The 20,838-nt window shown below is 39.6% G+C and overlaps 1 protein-coding gene across 11 annotated transcripts; it reads left to right on the forward strand.

Moving 5' to 3' along the window:
• The first annotated feature begins 3,488 nt into the window (after positions 1-3,488).
• PCMTD2 (protein-L-isoaspartate (D-aspartate) O-methyltransferase domain containing 2) lies at positions 3,489-20,399 on the forward strand. 11 transcript variants are annotated; one of them, XM_032766470.2, is made up of 7 exons: positions 3,508-3,590; positions 6,410-6,447; positions 7,158-7,495; positions 9,964-10,066; positions 14,102-14,273; positions 16,028-16,151; positions 18,155-20,399. In XM_032766470.2, the coding sequence occupies exons 3-7, from the start codon at positions 7,189-7,191 to the stop codon at positions 18,535-18,537; spliced, it is 1,089 nt and encodes a 362-aa protein (XP_032622361.1). In that variant the 5' UTR covers positions 3,508-3,590; positions 6,410-6,447; positions 7,158-7,188; the 3' UTR covers positions 18,538-20,399. The 11 variants fall into 11 exon arrangements, with proteins under 11 accessions (XP_032622357.1, XP_032622361.1, XP_074928307.1 ...); XM_032766467.2 differs by having other exon boundaries at positions 3,559-3,672; positions 6,377-6,447; XM_032766469.2 differs by having other exon boundaries at positions 3,559-3,672.
• Positions 20,400-20,838: the final 439 nt, after the last annotated feature.

Here is a 20,838-nt window from a genome sequence, read left to right on the forward strand (position 1 = left end):
TCATTGGAAAGGTTATGATTTACTGAATGAGATTATTTTATTTGTATGCCTGTATCATTTCTGTACCTGAAATTAGGAATATTGTATACACACTTATGTATCTGTATGTCAACTATGCTTCTTTGGGTGATGCCCACTGCCAACACTTCAGGTATAACAATGGAAAAGCCAGACAGGGCAGATGGCCCATCAACAAGGAGAATAGACTGCAAAAGGGTTTAGTCTTCCTGTGAACCCTGTGGGTCAGCCTGTGAAGAATGGTTACAAGGGCCCTATAGGGTCAGGTGGTCGTCACCTGATACTAAAACATTACCTGGGGCCTCTTGTAACTTTCCACTGTAAGAGAAAGGGTGTCAAACTAGGTAACGAAGGACTCCAGCCTTATGCAAATCCTATTTAAGGGTGGGGAGTGAGGTAATCCAGGTCATCAGTTCTCCCCTGTTACCCCACGCAAGATGACTGCTAGAAACAACTAAGACTGAACACTGGGAAAGAACTGGGCCCAGGCTGGAAGGGTGTTTGGCCTGTGAAGAAGATTATTAGAACCACATTTAGGGTGAGAACTTACATGTAACCAGTTTCTTTAGTGTATTAAGCTTAGTTTGCGTGATCTGTTTTATTTTCTTAGTAATCAGCCCTGTTCTGTCTGCTACCTCCTTAACTACTTAAAATACATCTGTTATAGTTAATACATTTATTTCTGGTTTATAATACAACCCAGCTGATGTGATTTCTAACTGGGAGGGCGAGAAATTGTGCATACCTTCTTCCACATTGAGGGAAGAAGCGAATATATTATATCTTTGGGTCTGTACTCTAAGGGAGGGGGACATCTGAGTGCTGGAGCAAGTCCCTTAAACTGAGTTGTCCCAGAGCTGATCTGCAGTTGGGTATGGCCCTGCCTGCGTGTGCGTTAGAGGAGATTTTAAGAGCCTGGCTCAGCAAGAGAGGTTAAAGGCGGCCCATGCTAGCAGAACAGGTAGTGGCATCTTAGCACATCAGGTGGCTTCCCAAGGGGTCCAACCAATCACACACGAGTTCCATTCTGTCTACATCACAATTTCTCAAAACCCCAAAAAGTTTTTATGAGACATTTCTACCCAAATGAAAAAAACATCTGAAATTTCCTGCAAAAAATAATTGGCATTTTTCACCCAGCTCTAGTGGGGAGGGAAACAAAGGCTCAGAAAGGTGAAATCATTAGATCATTCATTAGCTGGTTACTAATCGTAAGTGAAAGAAGTTTGGTATCTGTTTAATGTTTGCAGGTTTCAACTGCATTGCCCGCCCCTTCTTGAGAGCAGCCACTAGTAAACACAAAGAGGCAGAGCACAACTCCTGTGTCCTATTTTGGTTGAATCAGCAACCAGGAGTTTCACTGTTCACAGTACACAAATAGCCCCATTCTCTCAGGCAGCTGTCTTCTGTGAAATGAAAGTGCAGACATCGACAGTATTACCCTGTGCATATTCACACAGGAACTGCTGTTATAATGATAATGAAGACAGCTAGGATAATCATCTTAAAGCATAAATACATCCCAGATGCTGACTCACTTTATCTTGTTCAAATCTCACTTTTGGGAGGTATTTCTTTTTGTATGCCGCTTCCAGTGTGGGTTTGTTGTGTCTGAAAGCAGTAATATTATTCTTTTTAGGTACAGGTCTCCAAGCTGCTTAAATCAACATATGTCTTTTCCAGAGGCTGTATTCCCTCTAAGTACAGATTGTAATTACTTGAAGTAGCAAATATGATCAAGTCCAGTTCAGACAAAGCTGCCACAGCTGCAGCCTCAGAGGTAGCTCAGGTCAGTTTATGCTAGTGTGTTGTCAACTGCTTGTGTTCCAGTATGGGTCACTTTGGGTTGACTGAGAATTGAAGGAGGATAGAGTCCCCTGGGGAATCAGGATATTTCCTAAGCAGATCACTTTTAACAGGAAACCTCTATAGTCTATTTCCTATCTAGCTCCACAAACCTGGTCTACTTATTCCCTCCTCCCTTGGCTCCAAAAACCAAACGTACCCAGCCCAACCAATCTTCATTACATTGTTCATGGCAAGTGGAAAGGAAAAGGCACACATGCATCATGAAGGCAAACAGATAACTGACAAAGGCTATTTGCTGGAGGTTCCAAGTAGTTTCAACTGGTCCTAAGTAAGGCCATTAGCTCCAGCAGGGACGAATTTGCCCATAACATCCAGCAACATTATGACTTAGTCCCACTCCTATTCAGTAAGCCTCAAAAAGTCTCTTTAGGAATTCTAGATCTTCCACTATCTTTATTCTTCTTCTTTATAAAGCTGGGTTCATGGCCAAGAAACTTGAGGAGCTGAAATTGAAACTACCTGCCATTGGCACTACAATGCAAAAGTATCCAGAGAGGGTATGCAGGAAACACACAAAACCAAGGGTGTGAAAGGTCACACACTGAAAGCCCCTATTCAGCGGCAGTACAGTGTGGGCAGAGATTAACTCCATGAAAAATGAATCACAATCAAACCATAGGGCTCCCATTAGCACTGGCTCCGCGAGCTGTTCCAGAAATGCCTGGGGCCTGGGGATAAACTTTCAGCATAGCAGGCTTCGCTTAGTTTAGCCACACAATCGTTTTTATTACCATGTTTGCTAATTGCTATAGATGGGCCCCACTCAAGGTGCACATGGGGCAGCCCCTCAGACTCAGTTGGAGCCTAGACCTGAGCAACTACCCTTCATCACGCTGGATGGCTGGCTGCCTCCAGCTTCAAGGGCAATGCAGTCCAGGAGCCAATGTCCAGCAAGCATCACGCTAAACGGAACCTAACTCAGGTTGCTGGGCAGGGCAGTGTTGCCAACTCTGGTGACTTTATCACGAGTCTGGTGATCTTTGATGTTTTCCTTGAAGCCTCAGCTCCTGCAATCACATGCATAGGTCAGAATCTCAAGGCTTCATTTTTTTTAACAATAAGATTCTTTCCAGCCCTGGTCATTGCAGAGAAAAAGCTTGAACCCGTGACGTAGGTGCAGCCTAAAATCTCTAAAACCAGAGTGCAAACAAAATGAACCCCAAATGTTCTATTTAAAAAAAAAAAAAAAACAACTCTTGATTTTTAAGCCAGGCTTGTGCCTTTTGAGGTGTGTCGTGGTGGCGGAGTGCTGTGCTGGGGCTGCGGTGGCCAAATCACTGTTAAGAGGACCTAGCAGCGTTGGGATCTGGGTACAGTGTTCCCTATATTTTGGGTGGTGCAGGGAAAGGTGATGGATGAGTGGGTGTGGGGGGGGGGAGGGGGTGGTAGCTCCCATTAAGGCCCTGCTAGGGCCCTTTCCTACTAGCGCAGTCACCAGAGTTACTGGTCCCTCTGCCACAGGCACCTGCCCTCCCCTCTCCTTCCCCGCCCCCACCCCGAGTAAGACACTCCCACACCGGGCTCCCCCTTTCTGGAATGGCACATTCCTACGCCTGTCACCCATGCTGGGACCTCAGCGCTCCGTTCCCTACCGCGGCGCTACAATGTTCTGTTCCATTTCCCAATCCCTTGTCCCCGCGGTAGCCGCGCCGTTGGTCCGCTCCGCGACTGCGCACTGGCCCTGCCCGGGGGCTCTCGGCTGGGTGAGTGTTTACAGCTGCCCGCCGGAGCCGAAGAGCTGAGGAGAGGTGGCCCGGCCGGGGGAACCGCTGCCCTAGCGCCCAGGTAGAGCCCACCCGCCTGCTCCCCCGGCCTGAAGCGGCCGCTCTCTTTGGGCCGAGCGCTGCAGGCCCCCAACCGCCCTCGCCTCACGGGGGCCCCTCCCCCTCAGGGCCCGGGTGGGGGCGGGGAGCCCGGAGCCCATCTCCCGCTCCTTACAGCCCCTTGCTGGGGGCCCCCCATACTCCGCGGTTCCCTCTCAGTGGGGCAGGCCCCCAGAGGCCTCCCCCCAGCGCCCTCTAATAACGTGGCCCTGCTCACCTCGCCACCTGCTGCAGCAGCGACCCTCTAATAATACGGGGGGGGGGGCTGCTGGGGTTCCCTGCACGATGTGGGAGGCCCCCCAGGATAACCTGGCAACACCCCCGCCCCAAATTGTTACCGAGGCGCCCTGTCTCTTTTTTCAGTGCTGAGTTGATCTCTGATTATTTAAATTGCCAGGAGCGACCCTGAGCTGTGGAGTAATGGAGTTGTGGGTGCGAGAGAGGGCGATGCACAGCGCTGTTTATTACACGCGCACGCACACATATCAGTGACCTGCATGGGGTCTTGTAGTGGAAGTAACAATGGGGTGCAGAGTGAGTGTTTTGGGGAGGGTTATTGGAGGATCAGTGAGAGGGGAGTAACTCAGTCTGGTGTCTGACGAAGTGGGTATTCGCCCATGAAAGCTCATGCTCCAATACTTCTGTTAGTCTATAAGGTGCCACAGGACTCTTTGTTGATTTTACAGATCCAGAGTAACAGGGATACCCCTCTGAGACTCAGTACCAGATTAGCTACCTTTTATTATTCATTGCAAAGTGTGCTGTGGAGTCTGTGGCAGTTGTCAAAAAGCTGAGTTTACCTGTCATGTGTTTTATTGTGAGCTTACAAACAATGCATTTAACTCTGTTTGCTTTGTAATAAATCTTTAAAATATCACTGTTTGTTCCTGGAATATGAACATAGCTTCTCACGTTGTAAACTCTCCTTTTTCTCAGAAAAGGTGAGCATGGCACTATATAAATAGCGGGTGGCATAACCGTTTCTGGAGTGTACACAACTCAGTAACTACACTGTGTTCTGATAGTGATCATAATTGTGGCATGCACTCTCCAGAATAATGCCCAGACTTGTAACACTGTGATCTGTGGAGAAGTCTGTACTCTGCACAAGAGCTGCGAATGAGTGCAACTAGAGTATTAAAAGGTGTGTGTGTGGGGGGGCGTGGATTTTACCTTTGATTTTAGCTAGCAGTTTAGGAAAACAGATGTGTAATTATTGGAAAAGAGAAGTTTAAATGGGGTATGTTTAAAATTCTGCATATGAAGCAGATGTTTTCCACAAAATGAAGACCCATCTGTGCTACAGAAATAACCATTTCAAAGTCTCTCTCTACACTACCAGTATAACTTAGAGGACCCTGTTACAACTTAGTTGTCCCCTGACCGGGTTACAAAATTACTGTTGCTTGTAGTGTGGATGAGAACTGTTGATGTCCCCAAAACTGAGCTAAAGCTTGGTCAGATTTCATGATGGGTTTTAGTGTATAATGGACCATAAAGCCACAGCTCTGAAACATGGTTGTGGTGCTTGTGTGTACAAGAAGCAAAAAAGTTTGTTTAACCTTGTCAGGGAGCCACATCAGAGCCCTGGTAGGGCCACAACCATACTTCACAATTGTATTTAAACATGGAGATTTTAATAGTGTAAAGAGGGCCTAAATGGAGGGAAGGAGATAAACATCCTGAAGATAGTAGTATGCACAAACAAACCTCAAGAAAACCAAGGTCTTAAGGGATGGAAGGAATTTTCTACAGACTGTAATTAATCTGTGTAGAATAGTACCAAAGGCACCAGCCGAACTATGATCAAGCAGTCACAAGAAATTGATAGGTATTTAAGAAGAAAACAAAATTGCAGGATAAGACTGGCTGATGTCCATATTCTAGATTCTGGGCACTCTCACTAGCAATATAGTGTAATGATTTTTTTTTTTTTTTTTAAACTGTGGTGAAAAAGGGATGGTAGACAATTCCTGTCACCTGCTAAAGGAGTGGGGGGAAATATCCAAGAAACTATTAATGGATTAGTATACTTGGAGGCATACATTTAATAAACAGGCTAAAGGTCCTTCCTAAGAACTTGAGTGAAGTTCATCATGCCTCATGTCTGTTTGCAAACAGACAGGACAGTACTCTATGAGAATACATGTGTTGAGATTTTCTTGCTGCAATTTCTTCTTTGTTTCTTTTGAAACTGGTAAAGTATGTAATTTTTCTCTTGCTGAATGTATAGAACAATTTAGCTGTGGGCAGATCTACTGAATCTAGAAAACAACACTAAAGCTGCTGCTTCTGCAGTTATTGTTAGTACAGCGCAGCAAAGCACTGCAAATAAAAATTTGCATTGTACTTTCTGCCATGGAACTTTTTAGTGAGTGGGAAACAACTAGATTAATTTGGAATTATAAATTAAGTGCTTTCCTTCTGTAACTCATTCTTTAAAAGATGAAGATGTACTTTATAAACTGTCTCTCTTAAATAGAGTAAGTGGTTTGCTTTCTTTTCCCAGAATGAATTGTGAGTCTGTAAAAGTGATATCAGCAGTGTCATTATTTTGTAAGGGCTGGATGGAGTTGAAATAGTTTCTGAGGGGGATGATCTCACTTAACTCTTAGAAGAGACAATTAGAAATTGCACTCACTTCTGAGGAAATTTCTTTCCAACAGTTGCTCTCTATTCTATTGCATTCTCCACTGAAGGTGATGCTTGGAGCTGCAGAAGTTTGCGCCACAAGAAAGTATGTATTCTGTTGAGGAGGTGGTGGATATATTTTTTTTCCCTTCACTTCTGCCTGTGCCTCTTGATTATCATCTTTTTGGTAATGTATGTCCATGGACTTAGCATCCTGTTATATTTTCTTTCACCCTTCACTGCAGGCAATTTCGGAGGCTCCCTGGTTCTTTTTTCTGCCTGTTTCTTTTGAAGTCTATTAACTCCCTTCTGGTGTTATTGCAAACAGGGAATCTGGATGTTCCTTGAATTTTGGCAAACACGGGACATTTTTATTACTTATTTTTTGTTATTATTGCTTGGACTCTGTAGTGGAAAAGGGACACTGAATAAGAAGGGGAACCAGAACCCATAATCTTATTTAGCAATTCAAGTGGAAAGAGTAACTGACATGGTGGTAAAAAGTTGGTGTCATTGGAGGAGAGTATTATGCAACCAAAAATGAGAATATTATATTATGACCTTCCAAACCCTCTCCCCAAAACATGTATGTAATTCTGAAACTCCAGGTACATGATTTTGTTTTTAATATTTGATATTTTTTTATAATAAAGTCTGCTTCTGAGTATACATTCTGTTCTAGTGTTTTTACATTGATATCTTTGCAAAGGCATTGTCCTATTTTTAGGACTTCAAGTTGTTTTATGTTCAACAGCCTTAGCGCTTATAATGATGTTAAATGTCTTCTGTTGCTCATCTTCCCCCACCCCAATTTAGTTTTAGAACTTGCTAAAAATTGTTGAAGAAGATGGGAGGTGCAGTGAGTGCAGGAGAAGATAATGATGAGTTAATCGATAATCTGAAAGAAGCACAGTATATCCGAACAGAGCTGGTGGAGCAGGCATTCCGTGCCATTGATCGAGCAGACTACTATCTTGATGATTTTAAGGACAATGCTTACAAAGACTTGGCATGGAAACATGGAAATTTTCATCTTTCTGCACCGTGCATTTACTCTGAGGTGATGGAAGCTTTGGATTTACAGCCGGGACTGTCGTTCTTGAATCTGGGCAGTGGCACTGGTTACCTGAGTTCTATGGTTGGACTCATCTTGGGTAAATAACTTTTGTCAAGTTAATTATTGATTACATTATCTTCTATTTTCATGGTCGTAGGAAACATTCCTCTCTCTAATTTCAAGATTTTAAATTCGGTCTAAGTGCAGATAAAGAATATGTTAATCAGACTTGGCCAATTAAGGAGGATTCAGGGAAACCGAGTGATGACTCAAAACAGACAGTGATGCAGGGCACAGCTGATTGTCGTGGCCTCCTACTGAGGTGTGTAGGCTTGTTGGGCTCTCACTTAAGGGGAAGATCAGTGTCAGGAGTGGAGACAGAGAAGTTTGTGTGGGATGGTGACTGAGTTTGACCAGGGAGGGCCCTGAATCTTTAGATCTGTGCCCATTTATTCTTAATCCCCCACAACCAGCCTAAAATAAGTTTAAAAGATGTGATTGTGATCTCACACTGGTGTTACTGCTGATTTATACCAGTGTAAGATCAGAACCTCGTATGTAGTTCCAGTTACTTCCAGAGTGCAAGCAAGGTGTTACTTCAAAATACAATTTAGCAAATAGTCTTATGTCTTAATATAAGAACAGTGGCGGTGATTGTCCACAGTTAGCAACCTTCTTTTCTCCTTGCCTTCCTGCAGACAAACACACAGGAGTAAATGTGTAAGTAGAATAGCTCTTCCAGGATGTAAACATGTGGCTGATCATACAGAACATAAAAGTGCAGCAAATCCCTCTCATTCTCATGATAGTAATAATCACTCTGCATGGGGAACTGTCAAAATAAATTTCAGACTGCATTGATCCTAGTGAAATCAGAAACAGTGTGTAAGCATTGACTTTGGACTTCCAGTACAGCTACTAATAGCAGGAGGGGCTCCGTTACTCTCCTGCCTGTGGGTCGGAAATTTTAATTGTTTAAATGTTTGTGTCATCGGAGCTGAGTCTTAGCCCCCCTTCCAGTGAGTGGGCATGAAGCTGGAACTATTTATTGGTTTGCAGCAAGCTTTGACAAAGCTAATTAGAATATGAACACTTATAACTTTTTAGGTGCCTTTGAACTATTTCTCCCTTAAAATTAGCAAGCCTGTCTCATATCAAAATAATAGAGGGGTATGTGTAGCGTTAGTTATAATGTAAATATGGCTATTGTCTTCAGTGTCTAATAGCAGGATTCTTAAACTGTGCAAAACTGCATAACTGTAATTCTGCAACAATTTCCTTTCAGATATTTGAAGGCAAATTGCCATATTTTGTATTTTTCTTTGTTACGTTTAATCATGTTATGTAAAGTCACATGACATAACTGGATTGAACTTGTTGTGACATTAAGCAAGGATTCAGTTTGTCAAAATATGTAGGTCACAGGGACTGTTCTGTTTCTGATTAAGAGGAGTCAAACTCTTCAAAACAAAACAGAAAATAATCAATCAAAGATTAATTCCCTAAATTATTACAATCTTCTGAAGGCTATAGTACTTCCTCTTTTGTCCTCTGGTAGAATTTAGACTCCCAGCACTTCAGAAGAACCAGAACATTGCTAACCATTATTGCCTTTGTAGTAACTTCTGGAATGCAAAGGTGTTATAAGCCCTGTTCAGATTCCTGTAATGTTCAAGTTCTTTCAGGTGTAACGCAGAATAATAAATCTTACTCATGGCATACTAAGTAAGTGTCTTTCCCTAGTTTTCATGGAACTGAGCTGCACTCATAGTATTACTCTAATATATTAAAGTTACAGTTCAAAGGAATGTTTCCAACTTACTAACCATATTTAGTCTGAAATATTTTACCTATTGTTACTTACTAGTAACATCTAAGATTATTATAACTGAAAAATAAAACATAAACATCTTTAATTTTGTGGGAACTGTTGCATTTGGCAACACATCTCATGGTGTTTTTAAGCCAACCCGCTTTCCCTTGTTGAAAAGATCCTTATAAATATGCTAATTTGAATGGAAAAATCATTCTAAAACATTTTAAAAGATTTTTTTTTTTTTTAAGTTCAGGATATATCTTTAAAGGGTTGCTCTGTCAGAAGCTTAAACTTTTATATATTACTCAATTAAATATAATTCAAGCACTGTTCCTGTAATAGTAATGAGTCTCATTTCTAGAGCCAGCTAAAATTACGATGTGAATTGTAACTCTTGCCGATTTTTGGTCACTTCGCATAGCAATAATATTTAGTGATTTATAGTGGATTCTTTGTGTTCTATAGCAGTGGTACATCTGAGACATCAGCATTCCCACCTTACCATTTCCTGTGTAAGTAGGAGCACACTAGTTACAAAAGGTTGCTGCACATCAAGGCACTAGCCATCGCTTGTAGTAAATGGTCCTGCACTTCTAAGTGCAGACCTCAAAACAAAAATTTTAAATTGTAGAAACATTCTTAAGGAGTAGTTTATCTGAAACACGTTGAGAATGTAACAGGGATCGGTTGTGCTTAGCTTTTTCCAGTTGCCCTTAAAACCATTTTCTTTGCACTCTTTAAACTTGCAGGTCCTTTTGGTGTTAACCATGGTGTGGAGCTTCACTCTGATGTTATAGAGTATGCAAAGCAGAAATTGGACTTCTTCATCAGAACAAGTGACAGCTTTGACAAGTAAGAGTAGAGAACACTTGTGGCATCCTACTTCGTGATTTTGAATTTAATAATTATCACTACAGAACTACTAGCTCTTTGGGTAGCTCCCCCTATTCCCACAAACTGCAGATTTAAGGGTGATTTTAGGACACTGTCTCCTTAGGCTTGCTGAGCTGCAGTGTGTGGCGGGTAAGTGGAAGGAGAGAAGGTAAGAAATTTTTGCTATGTTGTTGTGCTCTTAGCTGTTCTAATGCCACACAGGTTAAAAGAAGCCAAAATCGGTTATTGGCAATAAGATTTAATTACAGCCAATATATTTGAGGGTGCAAATGATGATAGCCATCTATCTAAAAAAATATATTTGTGACCTCTCAGCCTGAATCCCACCAAAGAGTATAAAGTAATTTCCATGCTGTGCTAATATGGTTTTATTGGAAGAAAAACTTTATTGGTTAAAGTGTGAAGCTATTTTTATGATGACTAAGTCAGTACTAAAGCTGCTTGGAATCTGATTTATGTTCTTCCTTGCAACTTTCACTCCACTGCTGTCACAGCTAATAATTTTCTGCAATTTTCTATAACCAAACGTTACCTTAGCAATACAAGTTGTAGCTCTCACATTTTTGGATTTATTTTGCAATTTGTTTGTGGGAAGAAATGCTTCTGACCACCTGGAATGGTCACAATGCTAGAATGAATAAAATGGATACAGCAGTCTTTAAACAAGAAGAGCTGAATCATAGAATGTCAGGCTTGGAAGGGACCTCAGGAGGTCATCTAGTCCAACTCCCTGCTCAAAGCAAAACCAACCACCAGACAGATTTTTGCCCCAGATCGCTAAATGGCCCCCTCAAGGATTGAACTCACAACCATGGATTTAGGAAGCCAGTGCTCAAACCCTGAGCTATCCCTTCTCCCCCCTGCAGCCACTTCACCAATCTTACACTATTGTCACTACACTGAGAAGCTGATGGTTGAGTAGGGAAGAGGTAACCCTCTTAGCATGCAATCTTTTGTTGTAAGCATAGAGGCAAGAGTTCCTGTGAATAGGCACCAGTCCCCTTCATTGCTAAAATAAATAAGCCTATTGTTGTTGTTCTCGTGCCATCTCGCTTTAAAGAAATACAATTACTGTAGCTTAATGGCACAGAGCAACCTAAGTAGAAAGTTTCATATCTGGAGACCGGTTTGAAAAAAACCCAGTGACACTGCAGTGCAAGTACAAAAGGAGTGGGGGAGCTATACTATTAAAGATGGTGTCATTTAGACGAGATCCTTGCCAATCTGTGGTATATAGAAATTGGTATATCTCACTGAAACTATATAAAAAAGAATAGGTGGTCTACTGTCTGATCAAAATCTTTTTAATAAAATTGTCCTAATAGCCAATTCTTATGTACAAACTACTGATGAGTTAACAGTGCGGTGATTATGTTGGTAAACAAATTGCCCAATAATTCATTGTTTGTAAAATGCTTTGGGGTACCTGGAGTAAGAAAAATAGTATATAAAACCACACTGCTCTACAGCTGACCAGTTTGTACTTCAGAGATTAATACTGTCATAGATAAGAAGAAAGTCTTCGTCTTTTAAATGTTTTTGAGGATAAATACAGGTATGTAAGAAGAGGAAAATAGCTGATAGGATATCTGGCATAACACAGGTAAGGATGTTAGCCAGTTGTTACAAATGTATCATGTTACTTCAGTTCTTGAAATCTTTTGCTTTTGTAATACTAATACCATATTTCAGTAGGCTGCCTTTCTCCAAGGGCCTACGGCGTTCTGTGGATATCTCGATACAACTGTATGTTTTAATTGCAGTTAACTCACACGATTAACTAAAAAAACAAAAATTAATTGCAATTTTAAAAAGTTACCGTGATTAATTGCAGTTTTAATTGCACTGTTAAACAATAGACGATCCATTGAAATGTATTAAATATTTTTGGAGGTTTTTCTACAATTTCAAATATATTGATTTCAATTACAACACAGTATACAAAGTAGACAGTGCTCACTTTATATTGTTTATTACAAATATTTGCACTGTAAAAATGGCAAACTAAATAATATTTTTCAGTTCACCTCATTCAAGAGATTACTCTAGTGCAATCTCTTTATCGTGAAAGTACAACTTAAAAATGTCAATTTTTATTTTTGTTGTTACATAACTGCACTCCATAACAAAACAGTGTAAAACTTTAGAGACTACAGATCCACTCAATTCTACTTCTTGTTCAGCCCATCGCTAAGACAAACAAGTTTGTTTACATTTACGGGAGATAATGCTGCCTACTTCTTGTTTACGATGTCACTTGAAAGTGAAAACAGGCATTCGCATGGCACTTCTGTAGCCAGCATTGCAAGGTCTTTACGTGCCAGATATGCTAAATATTCATGTGCCCCTTCATGCTTCAGTCACCATACCAGAGGACATGCTTCCATGCATTATTTTTTTAACAAGCATAATCAGCATTAATTACATTTGTGACGTCTCTCCTTCAGTCCTCTACTCTGTTTTACCCTCATTCTGCCATATATTTCATGTTATAGCAGCCTCGGATGATGACCCAGTACATGCTGTTTCTTGTTAAGAACACTTTCACTGCAGATTTGACAAAACGCAAAGAAGGTACCAGTGTGAGATTTCTAAAGAGAGCTATGTCACATGACCCAAAGTTTAAGAATCTGAAGTGCCTTCCAAAATCTGAGAAGGACGAGATATAGAGCATGCTTTCAGAAGCCTTAAAAGAGCAACACTGCGATGTGGAAACTACAGAACCCAAACCACGAAAAAAGAAGCTCAACTTTCTGCTGGTGGCACTGGCTGACTCAGATGATAAAAATAAACATGCATCAGTCCACACTGCTTTGGATGGTTATCGAGCAGAACCTATGATCAGCATGGACACATGTCCTCGGGAATGATGCTTGATGCATGAAGGGACGTATGAATCTTTAGTGCATCTGGCACATAAATATCTTGTGATGTTGACTACAAAAGTGCCATGCAAACTTTTGTTCTTACTTTGAGGTGATATTGTAAATAAGAAGTGGGCAGATTGTCTCCTGCAAGTGTAAACAAACTTGTTTGTCTGAGCAATTGGCTGAACAAGAAATAGGACTTGCAGGCTCTAAAATTTTACCTTTTATTTTTGAATGCAATTTTTTTGTACATAATTCTACATTTGTAGGTTAAATTTTCATGATAAAGAGATTGCACTACTGTACTTGTATTAGGTGAATTGAAAAATACTATTTCTTTTTTTACAGTGCAAATACTTAATCAAAAGTAAACATAAAGAACTTTGTGTTCTGTGTTGTAAGTGAAATCAGTATATTTGAAAATGTCAACTATTTAAATGGTATCCTATTGTTTAACAGTGCGATTAATTTTTTTAATCGCTTGATAGCCCTAATATTTTACCATTATTGCTGCATCAAATTTAGGGATTATTATAGTCCGTGAATTCTGGCCATTCTTTAAAAACAGCAATTAGCATAAAATTGTTTCTTTTCTCTTAAACTATATCAGAAGTAATGTATTGCAAGAATATTTGTCTAAACTATGAATTTGTGGTGAAATCCTGGCTCAATTGAAATTGATGGTGAAACTCCCATTGACTTCAGTGGAGGCAGCAACTTACTCTTAGTGTTGAAACCCATTTAGCAGTTTATGGGAAAGGTTATGGAAAATTAAGCCAAAGATATTCTGGTTCAGTCTTAAAAGAGCTTAGAGTTCAAATTTCACTTGTAATATTTATACACAGATATTGTAACTGGGCCCACAAATCGGGTAATAGTATGACAAATCCCAATCCTGATGATTTGCGTAAGCAGTTATTTAGTGTATATGTTCAGATTCTGCACCTAAAATCTTTGGAAAATCTCATGTATGAGTAATTTCAGAATCACTCTAGGCCTTTCTGGTAGTCTATAGAATGAAACTTTTTGAGATCCAGGAAATTGGGGCTTGGGAAGAGAAACTGGCAATGAAATTTCTTTTCTTGTCAAATTTGGAGTGTTGTGATTGGACCTTTTTCTTTTTCAGATTTGAATTCTGTGAGCCATCCTTTGTTACTGGCAATTGTTTAGAGATCTCTCCAGATTCTACTCAGTATGACCGTGTTTACTGTGGTGCTGGGGTACAGAAAGAACATGAGGACTACATGAAGAGTCTGCTGAAAGTTGGGGGAATTCTCGTCATGCCACTCGAGGAAAAGGTTGAGTGCCTCTTTACCTATGATTTTGATTTCTTTATTCTTATTTAGCCTATAGGTGCAGTTCACTACCTTCCTTATAGGCAACTGTTTGGCATATCAGCTCTTACACTAAGTTTTTACTAGAAATAAAGAGAGCAGTTTCCAGAAACTGAACTATACGTGTCTTAATTATATGTTACAAAGTATGCATATTTCTACCGGACAGTCCTCCTTCAGGTCTTTTGTATTTAATTTTGTAGTGAATTGTGAGGTATTCCAAGTTAGTTTCACACTTCATTGTTGTACTTCTTCAACAAACTTTGACTGAAACATTCTTGAAGTGAGGTACCATATCACACTTTGTGCTTTCCAGTGGTAAATTAGACGGTCCATAAAAAGTGTTCCATAGTAAGTACAGTATGTGGAAAATACTGACATTCATGAGTGCCAGTGAGCACTTTGTGCACACAAATTGGGTAATTTCTATGTATATGAAAATACAAATACACCTAACTTATGCATAATAAATATTACAGGTATTAGGAAAGTCAGTTGAAAATTTGAACCAAGGAGTTAGAGATTAGTTAAAACTTTCTTTCACTATTAAAAAAAACAAAAATATTTTCTGCAAGAATAAATGTGGGTTTAGTTGGGTTTTTTTTTTCTTTGTTTTTTTGGAATTTCTTTTTCTACTTATCCCATACACTGTTGAAGTGTTCTCCAGCAGGAAATCTGTTCAGAATTCCAGATACAACCAGTGAAAATTGGGCAAGAAAAAGAAGCAGCTTACTTTGCCAAACAGGAAGTATTCAAAATAGTTGCAAGTCGTAGGCTAAATAAACAGTAGAGTCCAACAGCCTGTCGCAAAAACTGCCACTGATATAAAAAAAGCTTTCTAGGCCTACTGTCTTTATACTGTGGAAAACTAACAAGACAGTTATTAGACTACTGTTACCTTTTCTGTGTGCTTCTGCCTTCTCTGTGGCAGCAACACCCTATGAACTCTACTTTTCCTAGGATTGTGGTGCTGGTATTTACTGGCCCAGCAGATCAGATACCAATTTTTCTAATGATGCCATTTTTAATGGTATGCCACAGGTCACTGTTGATTTGAAACTCTGAATAACCATGCCCAAACTTTCTAAACAAATATATAATTCTGGTATCTCTCGCAAGTAAAGATGTATTGTTTCAAGGGACTGCTTGGTTTAGGATTGGAAGTGACATATGGAACCTTTCATCTCCAAGTACAGTAGTTAGTTTTGGTGAGCAGCTCACAGAAATTATTGCCATTCAGAGGCTGTTAGATCACCTACAATCTGTAAAATTAATTGGTGATCCCGTTCACAAAGCAAAACCCACCAAAAGCAGCAACTTTCAGCCAAGGAATGAATGTCTATTGAAGACAGAATTAACCTCTGAACTCTGAAGCAGCCCCTATAGTTCAGAATGGGGAGAAATTGGGAGGACAGTGTGATGAAATCTGTTGTTGCCACTGTACATGTTCTGTGATTAGACAACTTCTTTGTCCATTAGGGCTGTAAATCTGGTTCTTTTCATGAGTTCTAAATTCACTCTTTAAAGAAGGAATTATGATGAACCTGTGTGTTACTTGGCTTTTCATCTTGTCACCACTAATTCTGTGTATTTCGAACACTTTGCCTGAAATCCAAAAGGCAAACAGTAGATTTTTTTTATGCAGAGAATGAACATAACTATACATAACTGATTTCTACTGTTTGCATAGTAGACAACACTTTCTCTTTTTGATGCAGCTGACGAAGATAACGCGCACTGGTCCTGCTGCCTGGGAAACCAAGAAGATCCTTGCTGTTTCTTTTGCTCCTCTGATTCAACCTATTCATGCAGATTCAGGGAAATCGAGACTTGTTCACTTGCGTAAGTATAAAGGTTTATAGGTACATTTGCTCCTCTTTCTGCTTTTCCTTTGGCTGTTAGTTTCACCTTGATCCAAGCATGGTACTCATACACAGAGGAAGTGCAGCTGTTTCATTCTTTTGATAGTTGTCCAATTTTGTCCATCCTATGCTGGTTACCAGTTTTTCTGTATTTGAAGAGGTGTGGTATTAGGAAAGCAATTTGCAAAATAAATCCAGAAATATTAGTGTCTGCTCTGTGAAATTGAAAGTGCATATCTTTGAATTTTAAAATAATCTGCCTGCATTTTCAGTTTCCCATTTGTCAGACTTTACTGCCTTGCCCATGTAGATTCTTACATGGCATTTTATATTATTAAGAGAATATATTGCAAAGTGAAAAATGCACACAGCATTTGTTTTAGATGTGACATTTATCAATTTATATCAATAGCATGGCTATGCAGAATTTCTTTCAAACATGATACTCTTCAGGAGGGAGTTGCATTATTTTTAGTTGTATTGCAGGTAGTGCCCAGTGATCCCAATCTAGATTGAGGCTCCATTATGCAAGGTCCTGTACAAACACATAAGAACACATGGTCCCTGCCCTCAAGAAATTACTACTTAATCTGTTTTTATTCTTATATGATATCCGCTTATCTCACTGTACAGAGCTTATTAACTGTCCATCTGAGCATACTTGCATGTCGTGTCCACTATGAGGAAGTCTGCAAGTATTTCGTACTTATTTTTCCCCCTTCTTTGCTCAGAAGCACTGCTGTAAGTGTTTTTAATCCACAGTGGAACAGAGCTTTCAATTTAATGTGATGCTTCTCAGTGCAGGGATAGATATATTCAAATACAAGTTTTATTTATATTACGTGAGAGACATGGAATTGTGCAGTAGCGTTGACTCTTGCACTCCTTGGATTGGCTGAATAGTGCTGCACAAAAGAATGTAGAGTCCTCTAAACCAGTGGTTCTCAACCTTTCCAGACTACTATACCCCGTTCAGGAGTCTGATTTGTCTTGTGTGCCCCCAAGTTTCACCTCACTAAAAAACTACTTGCTTACAAAAGCAAACATAAAAATACATTTTTAACCATATCATTATAAAATCAATTGGAATATAAATATTGTACTTACTTTTCAGTGTGTAGGATATAGAGTAGTATAAACAAGTCATTGTCTTATGAAACGGTGCTTTTTATGTAGCCTGTTGTAAAACTATGCAAATATCTAGATGAGTTGATGTAGCCCTGGAAGTCCTCCGTGTACCACCAGGGGTACACGTACCCCTGTTTGAGAACTGCTTCTCTAAACCACTGAAGAGGGTGGGTATGTATCATATATAATACATAGTCGCATGCTTCTAACTCCTTTTATCCACAGATCTTGAAACATATTTCATATAGTAATGACGTTAGCCTACACCTTTTGAAGCAGAAAAGTATTGATGAGGAAACGGACAAAAGTTAAGTGATTTGCCCAAAGTCACAAAATTAATCTGCGGCAGAGCTGGGAGTAAAATCTAGATTTACTCACTCTGTCTTGTGCATTTAGGACTGTTTCCACACTATTGAGAAGTCCAGAAACAAACTTCTCCTCGTTATTGTACAGTCTGAATTGCGAAGTTTTAAGATTTAAAACTTAAAACACGGTAGCATAAAATAGTTCCTTGATCATTTGCGTATAACATACCAAAATTCTATTTTAAATATTTCATTCAGTCTCTACTGATTTGTGTTTTGTGCACAGTGTGGGTTTGTGCGTTTGAACTTTTTCTCTCAACTACTTCTCTTAGTGATCAGATTATGGGAGAAGTGTGTAACCCAACATGTTTTTTGGGCGAAAACATTGTTTATCTGAGTTGACAATGATTGAAATAAAGCTGGTGGGTTTTTTTATAAACATAATGGGGAATTGAAATAGTTATCCTCACTCCGTTTCAGACAACTCGTCGGCCTGTGCTGCCAGATTTTTTGCTTCCATACCTGTTCATATTTTCATTCTGTGTTATAGCACCAATAACTGTCCGCAGCCTACAGGATCTGGCTCGGATTGCCATCCGAGGAACAATTAAGAGGATAATACATCAAGAAACAATGAACAAAAATGGAAATGGTCTGAAAAACCCCCCAAGGTTTAAACGAAGACGTGTTCGCCGCCGTCGCATGGAAACCATTGTCTTCTTGGATAAAGAAGTCTTTGCCAGTCGTATTTCAAACCCCTCAGATGATAACAACAACTGTGAGGAGATTGAGGAGGAGAGGAGAGAAGAGGAGGAAAAGGGTATCTCTGAACTGAAGCCAGACCCCCCTGTAAACTTTCTGAGAGAGAAGGTCTTGAGTCTGCCTTTGCCTGATCCTCTGAAATATTACTTGCTTTATTACAGAGAAAAATAAGTTTCTTGTTCATAGAAAGCAGAAAGGTAGACATAAAAATAAAATACTTCTTAGGGCTTGACAAATGTGTACCACTTGCTTGCCTGTTAACATGACCACACATGGCACTAGGCTGGCTAGCTGGGGAATGTGGCTGCTGTATTTTTAAACATCATAGCTTTTTTTAAGTTTCCTCTCCTTCTTGGTTGTATGCTAGAGTTTTATCCTGCAGCAGTGTTCCCTTTTAAAAAGCAAGCTGATAAAGTGCTCAGTTGCTTAGAGAGAGAAGGCTATCATTCCCTGAAAACTAACTACACAGAGATGTCTATTGAAATCTCTTGGCTGCATTTTCACCAAATTGCAGTTTTAAATATTCTTAGGCAGTGCTCTAAAGACTTCATTGTCCATGCTCTCCTGCTAACTTTGACACAAATGGAGTACACATTTGGTTTCATTTTTAAACGGAGATACTGGTAAAATCTAACCTGGTAAACCTTATTTGTTCCAGTAATATGCAAAAAACACAAACATACAAAATCAGACTTTGGTAGTACTTTGAGGTATCCAGGTTTTGAACACTGAAGCAAAGCACTGGCCACCTTTTGATTGGTGGGTCTCAGGTTAGCTATAAACCTTACATTTTTTTATATTTTGAGGGAAGTGGAATGTTTGGCAGGGACTTGGTGTTTCCTTCACAGAAAACAGCTTGTTCTGTAAAATCCAGTCTGAGGTGAGATGCAAGCTATGTAAGGTTTAAAAAGAAATAAGGAGAGCGAATTTAATTTAGAGTTGCTAAACTGATCTGCTGACTGTCAAAGATTGCTAGAGCGATCAGGTTTGTGGCTGTTTCCTCTGGCACCACTTATAAGGTAATTCAGAAAAAAATGGATGAAAAAAGGACAAACCTAGCAAGGAGCTAAACTAAGACTGGTTCTGATAGCACAATCAACAGACCTTTTGAGTTAATGTGTGACTGCTGTGCTGAACATAGTGTAAGGCAGGTAGTCTCAGGCATTCCTAGCCTGAACTAAAGGAAGTAGCCAGTGTCCTGGGAAATGAACCAAATGTTATTTCTCAGAGGTTGCACAGAAAGTGGAAACAGTCTAGGAAGCCAAAGTGAGCGGTTATGCTACTGACACATAATGCTTAAGTGCCCTGTTTGGGGCTCTGCTGTAGCAAGGAGACTGCAATGCTGTTCACCTATACCTTGTCCTTTTAGATTAGCAGGAACTAGATTTACAACCTTACTAGTTCATTTAATTTTTATTTGTTTCTTTAAGTAGCTTATATAGAAAGACAATAACCTGCAGTTTCATGGAGTATAAATTCTAATCTTTATTCTCAAGTCTTCCTGTAATGATGGTAGGAAGAGATTTATATTCATGTGTTGAGGGGAAGATTGCTTGATTATTTTAGCCTGTTTGAAAAAATCTGTGTACAGTATTGGGGGCTAGAAGGAAACAATTGAGACTGCATTGATTTGGATCACTCAAAGGCTAACTAAATAATAATGCTATCAGTAGATAACCCAGCTATGTTAGAAGGGTATTTCCTCATCAGTTGCAGTTGGTGGGCTTGATCTCCTTTGTATGGTCTCCTCAGCTTGCTGAGAGGAGTGAATGAAGATTGTTTTGCCAAAACACATTAACCCAGACTTTGTTACATGGTACTGAATCGCACAATTTGCATTGACTGAGTTGTGTGTTTTAAATCTTGTGCAACACTTTGAAAATGTAGGAATTAGTCTAATATGTCTAAGCAATGCTTTTATGCTCGCTCCCTTTTTAAGTCTCCAAATACCCACTCTGTACTTGTGACAATTAACATGTCTTTTTCTATAAAATACAATGTATGGATGTCCAATAAAATCCCTGTGAACTGCATTTGTTGTGACCTCAGAGGATATTATTTTTAACTGTTAAACATTCGTGTTCCATGTTTGTCATAGATATATGCCTTTCTCTCCAGTGGCAAGACAATTTTTCACCTTTTGAGCAGCCTCTTGATTTGAGCTACCAATTTCCCCTCCTGTTTATTAATTGCAGGCCTTTCTACAGATATCGTGTAGAAGTCTCCTATTTTTAAAATAGTCAATAACAACTTGAAGTGCATATTTATATGAATAATCCTATTTGTTGCTTCTGTTATTTTATCTTTGCATTTGGCACTGTTTGATGTTTTTTTCTATAACTATAAAAAATATTTTGTCAGATTTTCACCAGATTTGCCTTTTTTATTACATTTGCTAGATTTTGTAGGGCTCTTTAAAATGCATAGAAAAATATTTTTCCCGTGTATGCCTGAATACAGTAAATATACACA

Source organism: Chelonoidis abingdonii, chromosome 14 (genome assembly GCF_003597395.2).
Source record: "Chelonoidis abingdonii isolate Lonesome George chromosome 14, CheloAbing_2.0, whole genome shotgun sequence".
In the NCBI taxonomy this organism is placed as follows: Eukaryota; Metazoa; Chordata; order Testudines; family Testudinidae; genus Chelonoidis; species Chelonoidis abingdonii.